At 46.3% G+C, this 12,839-nt stretch overlaps 2 protein-coding genes across 6 annotated transcripts in view; one reads left to right on the plus strand and one right to left on the minus strand.

The window, feature by feature from the left end:
• Window positions 1–12,839, plus strand: part of KLHL13 (kelch like family member 13) — a 1,461,558-nt gene that overhangs the window by 1,255,783 nt on the left and 192,936 nt on the right. The window lies entirely within an intron of this gene.
• DOCK11 (dedicator of cytokinesis 11) overlaps window positions 1–12,839 on the minus strand; it is a 153,663-nt gene that overhangs the window by 121,624 nt on the left and 19,200 nt on the right. For all 5 annotated transcript variants that reach the window (XM_083595334.1, XM_083595335.1, XM_083595336.1 and 2 more), the window contains exons 4-11: window positions 12,042–12,124; window positions 11,101–11,170; window positions 8,207–8,302; window positions 5,009–5,143; window positions 4,065–4,242; window positions 1,972–2,051; window positions 659–742; window positions 63–203 (exon numbers count right to left, since the gene is read on the minus strand). In XM_083595334.1, the coding sequence (XP_083451460.1) occupies window positions 63–203; window positions 659–742; window positions 1,972–2,051; window positions 4,065–4,242; window positions 5,009–5,143; window positions 8,207–8,302; window positions 11,101–11,170; window positions 12,042–12,124 (867 nt within the window). The remainder of the gene's footprint in view (window positions 1–62; window positions 204–658; window positions 743–1,971; window positions 2,052–4,064; window positions 4,243–5,008; window positions 5,144–8,206; window positions 8,303–11,100; window positions 11,171–12,041; window positions 12,125–12,839) is intronic.

The following is a 12,839-nucleotide window of genomic DNA, read 5'->3' on the forward strand; positions in this document are numbered from 1 at the left end:
TGGAGGTTCTCCGACAATGTATAAAAGCACTTGATCCCTGGAGGATGACAGCCTATGCGTACGTTTGTGGGCGGGCCCTCGGATTGGTCGCTCAGGTGGGCAAGAAGGTTGAAGGTCAGGGTGTGGCAGGTCACCAGGAAACGGCGGCTGCATTTCTCCTCGAAAGGTTTCACGTCCGGTTCAATTCCAGAGAAATCTAACCTCTAAGGAAAGAAGAATATCGTATTTGCATTTTGCTCATAACTTTCTCAAACCATTTAGGAGAAGGTCGATTCCTGAAAGATAGCTGCATTTTGAGAAGTTACCCATGTCTGTCTCAAAATGAGGAGTGAATTTCTCCAGTATCCCTAATCACGACTATTACGTACAAACTCACTAGGGAGTAAGTTCCTCAGGAAGCAGCATGACTTCCTTCAAAGTAAACATGCAATGGATTGCACTGTAAATTGATTTAATTAAAACAAATGAAGGCAGCAATTCTGTCAATGTGAGAGCCAGGTGGAAGGTAGCTATCCCTGGGAGTACATTTTAATTCCTCCCACTGGAGAAGAACCAAGGGCTTTTCAAGACACACGACAGACAGGAGGTGCAATTTTCCACTGAGCGAAACACCTCGGGGTCTCCTGCAAGGTGCTGTTACAGCTGCTGAAGGGGTTACCTGAACTTCTGGATCAAAGGAGAAGAGGTTCTGTCTCCCATCATGCCGGCTGAGCTTGTTCAGCTGCTCAGTTTCCCTTCCATACTGAAACGGAAAAGACATGCATCAGCAGAAAGGTCAGAGGAAGGACAGGGTCTCCATCAGGAGAGAAAGTGTCACCATCCAGAGGTGGCTTTTGGTGAACAGTACAGAGACAGAACAGAGTTGCCTCTCATTTTCTGGGTGGGAAAAACATGCAGGTGATTGGAATTGCCTGGGTCTGAGAAATTCAGAGCAACATATTGTATTTAATTCCACAATACTTTTTATGAATGATTTGTCTGCTGGCTGTTGAGGCATTTTGCTACCCTTGTGTACCTTTCCCGCCCCAACCTGGCCACAGTGATCCATGGAATGGTCACCTCCAGGCTTGACTACTGTAATTCGCTCTACGCGGGGCTGCCCTTGAAGCTGTCCCAGAAACTCCAGCGGGTGCAGAATGCTGCAGCGAGGCTCCTCACAGGGTCTCTGCCATGGGAGCATATTCACCCAGTGCTTTTCCAGCTGCACTGGCTCCCGGTGGAGTACAGGGTCAGATTTAAGGTGCTGCTTTTGACCTTTAAAGCCCTTCAAGGCCTAGGACCCTCGTACCTACGGGACCGCCTCTCCAGGTATGCCCCACAGAGAACCTTAAGGTCCATATATAGCAACACCCTAGTGGTCCCGGGCCCTAAGGAAGTTAGATTAGCCTCAACCAGAGCCAGGGCCTTTTCAACACTGGCTCCGGCCTGGTGGATCGCTCTGTCTCATGAGCCCAGGGCCCTGCGGGATCTGATTTCTTTCCGCAGGGCCTGTAAAACAGAGTTGTTCCACCTGGCCTTTGTCTTGGAATCAATTTGATCCCCTTCCCCTCTTTCCTATTTCCTTTCTCCTTCTGTGATGGAACTCCTATTTGGGGACTTGCCTGGCTTTTTTCTGGCCCATGTAGGACCAGTCTGGATAGTTGGCCTTGATGAAGACTTGACGTTTTCATCCCCCAAAAAGTTTTTTATTTGAGCTTCTACTGAAACGAGGCTGCATTTTAATGTTGTATTTTAATCTTGTTTTTAAGTTGTATTTTAATCAATTGTTTTTATACCTGGTGTTAGCTGCCTTGAGCCCAGTCTTGGCTGGGGGGGCGGGGTATAAATAAATTATATATATGTGTGTGTGTGTGTGTATAGTGTATTTTCATATGCTTTTTCCTGCTATGGGCCAGGGGTGCTGCAAAGCTTGCCTGCCCCTGCTTTCTCCCTTTCCCCGTGATTTGCAGATAATGCAGACGACAAGACTACCTTCATCAGCTCTGGGTGCATGCTCCTCTCCAAGCTCTCCAGGATGTTCTCTGACTTTCCTTGGCTGCTCAACTCATCATCTGTAAAGTCACGAAAAGCAGATGTTGCAAGTGACAGCAAAGGCGCCCGGCCAGCCCACTCATGTGCAGCCATTCCCATGGGGGCTCCGCCACAATTACAATGCTGGGAAATTGGACAGGGGCGATTGGAACCCAGCCAGGGGATTCTGATCCAAGAAGAGAGGTCATGTTCCAGGAAATCTCTCTTGTACACAAAATGCTCAGGTTATGGAGACACCACCTCCGCTCATCTGTCAGCGGTGCTCATCTCTGCTCAAGGAGTTGTTTTGAGTGCAGAAAAGAGTGCACAGCTGGTTGTGCAATGCAGAACCAGGCAGGAAGAGGGGAGGGCATGCATTTTACAATCTTTGCACGACACAAGGAGCTTTAAAATTTTGTTTTACAAGGGCAGACTTCTAAGGGCCTTTTGTGTGTCTGTGTGTGTGTGTGTGTGTGTGTGTCTTTAGATCCAAGGCTCTTTGGCCGAGTCTATAATTACATGGCATACCTATCTTGATTGCTTGCATTATACCTTGGTAATTGACACAATTGATGGAAGCTGGTTTGGCAAGCAGAGGAACACTTGACAAAGGGGAAATGGGAGAGATGGCCCCAATGACATGGGCTGCAGGAGTAGCTCAGAGGCACATCTAGTCTCGCAGAAGGAAGCAGAGCCATATTAAGCATATTTTCTCTAATTAGAAGCTATGGAAACCCCTGCCAGGATACAACAAATCGTTCAACACTGGGTGAGCACAGTCATACATCAAAATATTATTTCCTGTGCTCTAGAGATGTTCCCAGCACATTCTCATCACAGGCAGCTGACTTGTCTCCTGGGCTGAAATGAGGGATGGCAGGGGAACTTGTTCTGCTCATGTGCAGCAAAAGTTGATTGCGCACAGCCCTTATGGGCTTGTACCTGTGCCATCATGAAGCTGCTTACAATCAAACAGTCTCCATTTTAAAATGTGAGTCCTCTACTTCCTCAGCACAAGGCATGAATGAAGAGTTGATTGCCTTAATGTATATAGGGCACTTGTATTTATTGTGGGGAGGGAGCAAGGCAGACATGGAAAACTGCCTTATACTCAACCAGACCATTGGGTCTACCTAGCTCAGTCTGCACTGACTGGCAGAAGCTCTTCAGGGTTTCTGACAGGAAGCCTCTCCCAACCACACCTGGAGATGCTGGGAATTTAACTTTAGACCTTCTGCATGTAGGGCAGATGTTCTCCCCCAAGATTTGTTGATAAGGATAGCTGCTGCGGAAGGGATGGGTGGGTAGAGAGAAGGCAGTGAGCTCTCTCCAAGAGACGAAAGCGAAAGCAAAGCTTTCTCTTCCTAAAGCATGCCTCCATCTATCTTCAGAAAGTAAAATACCTCCCAATAACCATTGACTTAAAGGCCAAATGGCACTCGGCAGAGGAAACAGCTGGGAGCCTGGCACAGACTAAAGTTACAGCTTTTGCAAACTATAGGGAAATCAGCTATGTATCAGAATCCCATTTTTTAAAAAAAACAACTCTGGGAAAATACCTCAAAGAAGGGAGGGAGAGGTTTCTTCAGAATAAGAAGAGTAACTAACTTTCCAGGGGGCAACTAGCTGGTGGTGGCCAGAAGCAAAGGTTGGGCAGGGCAACAAATGTACTTTTTATATTTGCACAGTAGGCCAGTTTCCTGCTTTGCAAAACTAGACGGCCCTTGGGGTGTTCCTCGCAACTCTACAGTTCTATGATTCTACACACCCCTCTGTCCTGCACCCAGCCAAACAGGAAAGAATCACAGAATTGGAAGGGACCATGACAGCCATCTAGTCCAATCCTTGCAAATGCAGGAATATTTTGCCGGACGTGGGATTCAAACTCATGACCCTGAGGTTACGAGTCTCATGCTCTACAGACGGAGCTACAGGGCCAGTGAAGGGTGCAACCTCTGGGTGGTCACAAGCGTCAGGCAGGGAGGCCCCAAGGGCCACATTTGCCCACCAGGTCCGAGGCTCTCCCCTACCCCACTGCGCGTAGGCCAACAAACCTGGAATGGATTCCACAGCCTCCTTCTTCTCTTGCACCAGGCTCTCTGCGTTGACTTGGATGATCTTCCTCAAGGTGACCAGCCACTCCTCCATCTCCAGCTCACTTTCAGCTGCCAAGTAGTGGCTGTACTTGTCCAGCATCTTGAGCTCAAACGCGTGGCGCCGCATTTTGGGGCACTGCCGGAAGATGGGCAGAACTTAGTGTGCTTTTAAGTCAGTAGGAGGTGCTGAACTCCTTTTGCTATCTATGGGAGCGATAGAGACTGTCTATAGGTAGGTGGCTGTTTAATTAGAAGCACCTTCCAGAGCCCAGATTGGGAGTCAGGTTACAGCTCCTGTCAGTCTTTACTACGGAAGCGGGTAGAAGTTCAATTCAGTTTGTATTTGAAGTCGAATTTATCAAAACTGCACTTTCAGGAACAGTATGGGAACGGAAGCACAGCCTACCTTTGCAGTTCACACTCATCTGAATCTTGCAGTTATCACACCAAACAACATTTACAAAAATGCCCATATATTGGTGGGGAAGATGTGTATAAAAAATGAAAATAGCAGTGAAAATAGCATACAAAAATACATTGTAGAAACCGCTTGCATAAATGGGTACATTAATCAAAACTGCTGACAAAAATGTGTTGATCTGGAGAAATGCTGAAAAACATTCATGAGGTGCTTCTTTTTAAATGCAAATTGCTACAGAAACCTGGGCAACTTAAGATTGAAAAAAATGAGAAATGGAGAGAACAGCCACTGACAGATCCTTCCATCCCTAGCCCTGACCACTGGCCATGCTGACTGGCGGCTGGAGGGCAACAGGCTCCCCATTTCTGGACTGTGGTTTCCACTGAGGTGGGTCAACCTTTATTTGGCCTGTACCACTCAAAACTGTGTGTGGGGAGGATTCACAGGTTGGAACACTTCCCCATGCTTTGCAAGCGTTTACCTGCACGACATCAATGCATGAATCCAGAAAGATGCAGCCTTTGGATTCCTTGGAGACCTTTTCATCCTTGTAGGAGTTTAGGATGTAGGAGCCATCAGAAAGTTGTGTCAGGTAGAAGTACCTTCTCTTGAACACCTGCTCACCGTTGCAAAAGAAGGGGGGGAGAGAAGAACCAAGAAATTATATTTCTGCTTCACTGGCACAGTGCAAGATCAATTTCTTTAGCACTATTGTCGCAATCACAACAGATTCTGTAAAGCTGAGCTGTTGTTTCCCTACCAGCACCCCTTGTTTTAATGAACAACACAGACCTGAGAGCTTTGATCTGCTGCTTAGCTTTGGAAGGCAGGGGCAGTCCTGACACTTAAACCAGCTCTTGCATTTCCTGCAACTGGGCAACAGCTTTGCACTGGCCTGCAGTCTGCATGCTGAAATTTGTTCTCCAGCACTGACAATCTGCAACTTTCCTGTGGCATCACAGACCTCAGCACCAGAAGGAGAGTTTGGGTGCCATGTCTCTCTATAGTTGGATGGGACACACCTTAGAGCTGGGGGGGGGGGTCTAATGCAGCCCTTCAAACCTATCCAGCCTTCAACTCTCACAATTCCTTCCACTTGCTTGGATGGAGGGCAGAGGCTTGTTGAGTGTGTAGAAACTAGCATAATGTACAGAAGTAAAATATATGTATTACGCATTCCGTTTTTGATTCTGGTCCCACCCACCACTGGCGTGGGGCCACTGGAGTTCCATGCCACCCGTGGAAGCAAGACACCCCCTTCAGGATCAGGCGGGTGTCTCTTTACAAGAGCTGCAAGGTGGGGAGGGGGTGAGCGCCATCCACTTCCTAAATGGAAAAATACTGTGCTGGATGGCTCAGGACTTGGAGAGGAGTGCTAAAACTGGAAGAGGTTGTGCAGTTCTCCTAGTAGGCAATTGCTTGCTAGCCAAACCTGCAGCTTCATTTGCTGATGGCTGGAAGTGACTACTGGTTTTATTTTATTTTTTAAATTAGCAACCTCAGCAGCTCTGCAGCAAAATGTGTGCTACTAGCTAGGGAGGTTGAATGGAACACCTGCCACTTGACAGGACCACTGTGCCTGCAGTCCAAAGATTCAAGAGCCGAGCCCGATGTTAGTCACAGATCTCCTGCCTTCCAGGCCTGTGTGCACAGTTCGGTTCTTGAGCTCATACTGTGGGTGCCACACACCGCTCTGCCCCTGCCAGACCAACTCCCCTGCTCCACTGAGATACAGAAAGAGCATGAGAACACTTTTTCAAGCAATGTGGTCAGAGCCAGGAGAATCAATCTGTGCCTCAAAAAACACATAGAGCTGAAAGAGGAAGCAACTTCCAACTTTCTCCTTCAGCTATAGGGAGAAAAATGTATGCCCTCATCACAAGCACCCGTGCTGTTTTTCAGCTGGGGAGCACCAAAGCACAGTTCCAGCACCCCTCAGGTTGGTGCCATCACAGGCAAATGCTCCCCATACCTGCGTCTTGCCTTTGTGTACTTCTGAGAAGCCCAAACGAACATTTCAAGTCAAAACAGAAGCTGGCCAGTGTGTGTGAGTCTACCCCTTTATAAAGATCTACGACTCTGCCTTGCTCCTAGCCATAGTTGGTCAAGCTACGGGAACGGGGCCAATTCGTATTCCCCTTTCTCCAGTCCATCTCCTGTTTAGCAGTGGTGGGCTTTAAGCTTTCTAACCAGGCCTTCCGTTGCACAGGCATGTTTGAGCAATGGCTTTTCTGAGCTGTCCTGGCCACCATCCACCAGGATCTAAGAGAACAAGGGAGATGGGGGTGCATTTACCTGACCTGCACCAGGACTAGGGGTGACCCCCAAACAAGGTGGGGAGGCAGCCTGATGTAGGTTTTAACATCTCTGTGGGCAGTAAATGTGGGTGTTGTCAAAGCGGCATCTGTTCAGGGCTACCCCGATTAGCCTGGTGACTTAATGTAACAACTTCATGGTGAGTTCTGGCACCTATTTTGGGGGGAGGGAAAGTACTGCCCCTCATCACCTCCTGATCAAAGGGGTGGTGGATGGTAGAGGGTTTCAGGGGTTCATGGGCACCAGAAGAAAACCTCAAGGATATCATGCTGGTAACCTCTGACGCATACCTATGGAAATACGGTTTCCAGGATGCTGTTCATTACATGCAGAGCAGTGTATGAGAGATGGGGGAGGGCAGCAAATCCCACATGTTCCCCACTGCCTGGCAACCCCACTGATCTTGGTGCCTACGAGTTTCCTCAGAACTGGGAAAAGGAGAGTCTGCTGTGCTCTATTGCCACCCCTTTTTCTCCATTGTGTGTTTTGTCCTGATGCTACTGTGGATAAGGTATGGGAGGGATTTTTGCTGCAGGTGCTTGACGACAACAATTAATACCACTCAAGGTGAGCACATGGATGGTATGGGGAGTGTGGGGCTGAAAGGTGTTAAGTTACTCAAGAGCCACAGAGTGAGCATCTGTTGGCACAGAGTGGGGCCCTCTTTGTGAGAGAGAGAGAGGGAGGGAGGGGCTGGGCTGCCATAAGTCAAGTAGGGGGTGGTGAACTGCTGATAAAATCATTGGTTGTTCAATTTGCTTGAATGTTTTGATTGTTTTTATCCAGGTATTTCATTAAATTGGAAATACTGGTTTTTGTTTCATAATTATGCTTGTATACCTGCTGACGGAATTGCTGTTTATTGGTCCTCCTGTTTATACAATTTCATAATGCGTGTGTGTGTGTGTGTGTGTGCGCGTGCGCGTTCCTCTTTCTGCTTTTATTACTTCGTTCAATGAAGAGCGAGATATAAATATTGCAAACAAATAAGTGAAAAACTCCCCCAGCAGTGTTCTTCCCATGCCCCTTTTCCAGAGTGACCCTAGGAGCCGGTCCTCAGAGGGTTGATTCACTTCCTCTCACTCTTGACTGGCTCCAAAGGGCAAGAAGACCTTTTCCTTGGGGGTTTAAAAGCTCCACCTTCCTGTTGGTTGGGCAGCTCTAGGGTGCTGGGTGCTGTGGAAGGGGTACCTGCTGCAGAAACAGTAGCAAGTCTTTCACACCCACACACCCCTTGACCCCGTGCCACTAAACCACTGATAGAACCCCCAGACTTACAGGCCTGGGTCCTTTGAAACTGTTTCCCCAGGAAAATGAAAATCAGACTCTTGTGCAAGGTGCAAGCACATACAACACCTCTCACCTTCATGGTGACCGTAATAGTGCTGTTGACATTGGCCTTGTACAACCAGCCTTGTTTTATCACGCCACCCTTTTGCGAGCATAGTGACGAGGAATCCTGGAAGAGCAAAAACAAAAGAGTTACTGCAATTCAAAGAAGGAGCTGCACTAAATCAGACCAGGCACTGCTTTTCCACCCTTGCCTTCCTTGAGCTGGTGCCCTCCAGATGTTTTGGACGATGAGAAAAGGGTCTGGCAAGCAACGCAAGAGGTGAAACGCGAAAGAACTGCCTCTTAGTAGTTCCATCTCCCTGAGAAGTTTGGGCATGTGGGTGGGTCTGGGTGTGGCATACCCCACATTCTCTGCGGCAGCCCCTATGTTGTGGGATTCCCTTCTCACAGGGGTGCACCTGGTTCCTTTACTATAAAGCTCTCAGCAAATGCTGAAGACTTGCTTCTTTACCCTGGCCTGCAACACCTGGGACTTGTTTTTTTCAGGACCCACCCTATTATGGCAAATGTAAAATGTTTTAACTGCTTTCAATTCTGAATTTTAAATTGCTGTCATCTGCCCTGTGACCTGCTGGTGAAGGGCAGGTAAGAAATTTAATAAGCAATGATGGCGGTAAAAATAATAATAGAGGTTGCTCTTGTATTAGGAACTAGTGTTTAAAATCTAGCCACCTCAGATACCTTTGAGTTGCATGTTTCCACACAAACACCCACCCGGTGGTTCATTTCTGTGTGTGTGTGTGTGTGTGTGTGTGTGTGTGTGTGTGTGCGTGTGTCCCTTGTATGACCTTGTTCTGCTGCTCCACCAAGGGAGTTTCAAAGTGTACAAATCAGCATTTGGCCGCAAATGTGAAAGGAGGGATGTGGAATCAAAAGCCTACAAAGGAAGCAGCTCTCTGAATGCCTTCTGAATTTACAGTTACACAAGGAAAAGGAGCCAAACTGAGGTCCTACTCCGAGGGCCTTCTGGTGGTTCCCTCACTGTGAGAAGCAAAATTACAGGGAACCAGGCAAAGGGTCTTCTTGGTGGTGGCGCCCGCCCTGTGGAACACCCTCCTGTCAGATGTCAAGGAAATAAACAACTATCTGACTTTTAGAAGATGCCTGAAGGCAGCCCTGCATCGGGAAGTTCTTTATGTCTGATGTTTTAGTGTATTTTGTTGGAAGCTGTCCAGAGTGGCTGGGAAAAACCCAGCCAGATGGTCAGGGAATAATAATAATAATAATAATAATAATAATAATAATAATAATAATAATAATAATAATACTTTCAACAACTCCATGGTAAAAAGTGGGGGGGGGGATGAGTCTGCATTTAAATGGGAATCAGGACTTGCTGGATAAACTCTAATTGGATTTTTCTTAGTGTAACATTCCAGAACAGTTTAAAGAATGTATGGGAATAGGACGTATTCCCCCTTACAGAAAAATTGATTGACCAGTTAAGGCTCACCAATTAAAACCAATTAGATTGGCAAGAGGAACAAGGCGCAAATATACCTTTGTGGGAGAATGGCGGAGCTTAATTTCATTTACAAATTCTCCAGGAAACCAAAAGCAAGTTCCAAAGGTTTATATTAACTTGTGGATCACTTAATAAGGGTGTGTTTTACAGGTGCAAAGTGCCACAAGTTGTGTTGTATACATGGGAATACAGGGATGCATTTTGGAGGCTCTCTGGGAAAATTTTAATTTAAAAATGAAAATGAAAAGGGGTTGGGAGGGGAATGCCCTGTTTGCACACCTCTGTCTGAGATGAGCAGACGTGGGACAGCATCAAGGCTAATAAAAATAATAACAATTTTTTATTTATATCCCGCCCTCCCCAGCCGGAGATGGGCTCAGAGCGGCTGACAACAATAAAATAATACAGCATTCTAAAATCAATTCATTATAAAATCAGTACAAATCAAATTCATGGCAACCATTGGGCTCGAATTAGGAACAGCGGCTACAGGAGGAACTGCTTTGGGAATAAGTGCCCCACTGCAAAGGGGGAGATTCCAGGTTAGCTTTAGATTAATCTATCCGGGATGCCTGTTACGGCTTCTAAAATAAGGTAATAGAACTATTCTCAGATGTGGCAAGCTGCTTCTCATTCTCTCTCTCTTTCACACCACCTCTGCAATCTGGCAGGAGCTAGACTTTAATTCGGCAAACAACTGTTTCCCCAAAACAATTTGCTTCTGTGATGTAGAGGCAAGGACGTAGGAAACCCTTCCCAGGAGATAAACCACCAGGCTCAGTCCCTCCTACACCCACAGATGCAGCTGTTTCCCCAACTGGGGCTACTTCCAATTGCAGCCAGCGTGGTGCAGAAGTGAGAATGCTGGACTTAAGATGACAGAGACACAGGTTCAGTTCCCCACTTAGGGTGACCTTGGGGTCAATCACTGCCTGCCTAACGTGAGGATACAGTGGAGGAGAAGAAGAGCCATGTACACCACCTTCAGCAACTTGGAGGCAAAGCGGGGATGTAAATATAATAAAAATAAAGATGTCCAGGTTTAGAGCCTGGCTAGGGAGAGAACTGGTGTTTTCCAGGAAAGAACTGGTAGGTTGATTAGCTAAGCATCCACTCCTGGGCCCTGTATAAAGGATGGTTCCTTTGCTCATTTACTTCTGGGAGTGTATACAGGCGTCTGGTTGGTAACTTGGAAAGCAGGATGCTGAATTGGCCTGAACTGGCTGCAAAGCCCTTCTTAAAATTATGTTCTTTGTTGCTGGACAATGGCTTTGAGCACTTGGAAACACCACATGAATACTAAAAGTTGTCATTGTTGTTCTGTAACAATTGGAACTTTTAGCAAACAAGCTTCCCTTGGTATATGATTAGGAAAGCTTTTGAGTTACACAGGGCACTTCATCGGCTACCAGACAAAGGGCTGACCCTTTTCTCCTCACCTCATCTTTTTCAAAGTCTTCATCAATTTCAAACACGTGGTTTGGAATCTTGTCGGGGCTGAAGGATTTGCTAAGAGAAAACACACACAAACACACATTTATTTTATTTTTAAAAGAAGCATTCATTAATGTTTTGCCCAACATGGCTGAATAACAAATGAATCCATAGATGGAGCTTCCAGAAAGGCATATGGGCAGAGAGGACCTGCTCTCTCGGGGGATGGAGCGACTTCCGAGGAAGGTGAGATAAGCAAAACTTTTTGTTTAGGCAGCTCTACCCAGACAAGTAATTTTAGTATGGGTAATTGTTTTTAAACTGCTGCTTTTAGTTGGATTTTGATAAATTGTATGCCAACTTGTTTTTCATGTCTGATCAGTATTTTTAAATGAGTATTTTATATTGTGCAGCAGCCGCATCTGCACTTTGGAACTCCTTGCCACTTGATGTGAGGCAGGCACCTTCACTGAACCTGCTGGAAACATTTCTGCGTATGCAAGCCGAATCCGGATGCGTACCAAGCTTACATGTGTTTGAATCAGGTGTTTAGCTGAACAGTGATGTTAATTATTTCTTGTATCTGTTTTTTTTTTAACTGATAATTTCATTCTTTTATTTCTGTATTCAAGGGATTCTTTTTACAATCAAATCTTATGGAATAAATAGTAAATACTGTTTTAGGTTTTAGGCTTAGAGGATTTTGCTGATTAAGAGGTATATAAAACTTGCAAAAAAAATTATTATTATTAGTGTTAGCTGAAAGACAGCAGAGATACCTCTGAAACGAAGTCAATGAAACAGAAATACTACCATGACCTGGGTTGCCTGTGTGAAGGGGAGGCGGCTAGAAGGATGTTTAAGGAACTACTGAACATCCGGGTTTCGACATCCTACTGAAAGGAAAGGCTGTGAAGAGGCTGATTTCCCCTGGGGAAACACTTACCATGGCAGCATTCGGAAATCCCCCGAGTAGTCCTCATATTTGTAGTTCACTGTGTGCCAGTCTGAGCTGTAGGTTTTAATGCACTGTGAAGGAAATTGAATGCAAGGCGGTTAAAGTTTATAGCTGCCTTTGCTGCTAAAGACTGCAACAAAAACCAGGATTATAAACTTCAGCACTCCAGGGTTGCCAATTCATATATAAGGAACTACAAAATTAGATACAGGAAAGATTCACATGGGTGCTTTGCTTCCTGCAGAACTCAACTGCCTCAAACTCATGTTTTGCACAATTTAACCTTCGCCCATTCTTTCAGTTTAGCTCAGTGGAACAGCATGCATCCTTCCCAGGAAGGCCTGGGATACACTTGGCTGAAACTCTGGATAGCAGCTTCCAGGGTAGACAATACTGAGGAAGAGGGACTAAAGTCCTGGCCTGGTGTAAAACAGCTTCTATGTTCCTGTATACAGAGCTACTACATGGACTCACACTTGGTGGCAGAGCTTCCGCCTTGCATGCTCCTTGGTAGGGCCAGGGGTGACTCCTTGTCTGAAACCCTGGAGAGTCAGTGTAGATCAGGAATGGGGAATCAGTGGCCCTCACGATAGTGTTGAGTTACAACTCCCACCACCTCTGACCAAAAGCCATGCAGATGCTGGAAGTTAAGGGTTCCCCACCACTTCTACAGACAGTACTGAGCTAAATATTATCAATTGCTTTGCACTTAAAATTGTTCTGCACTTCTGAGATACATCAGCCAGAGGTCTGACTCTTATCTTGTTTCCCTGTCTTAATTTGCAA

Source organism: Podarcis filfolensis, assembly GCF_964270895.1.
Source record: "Podarcis filfolensis genome assembly, chromosome: Z".
NCBI lineage: Eukaryota > Metazoa > Chordata > Lepidosauria > Squamata > Lacertidae > Podarcis > Podarcis filfolensis.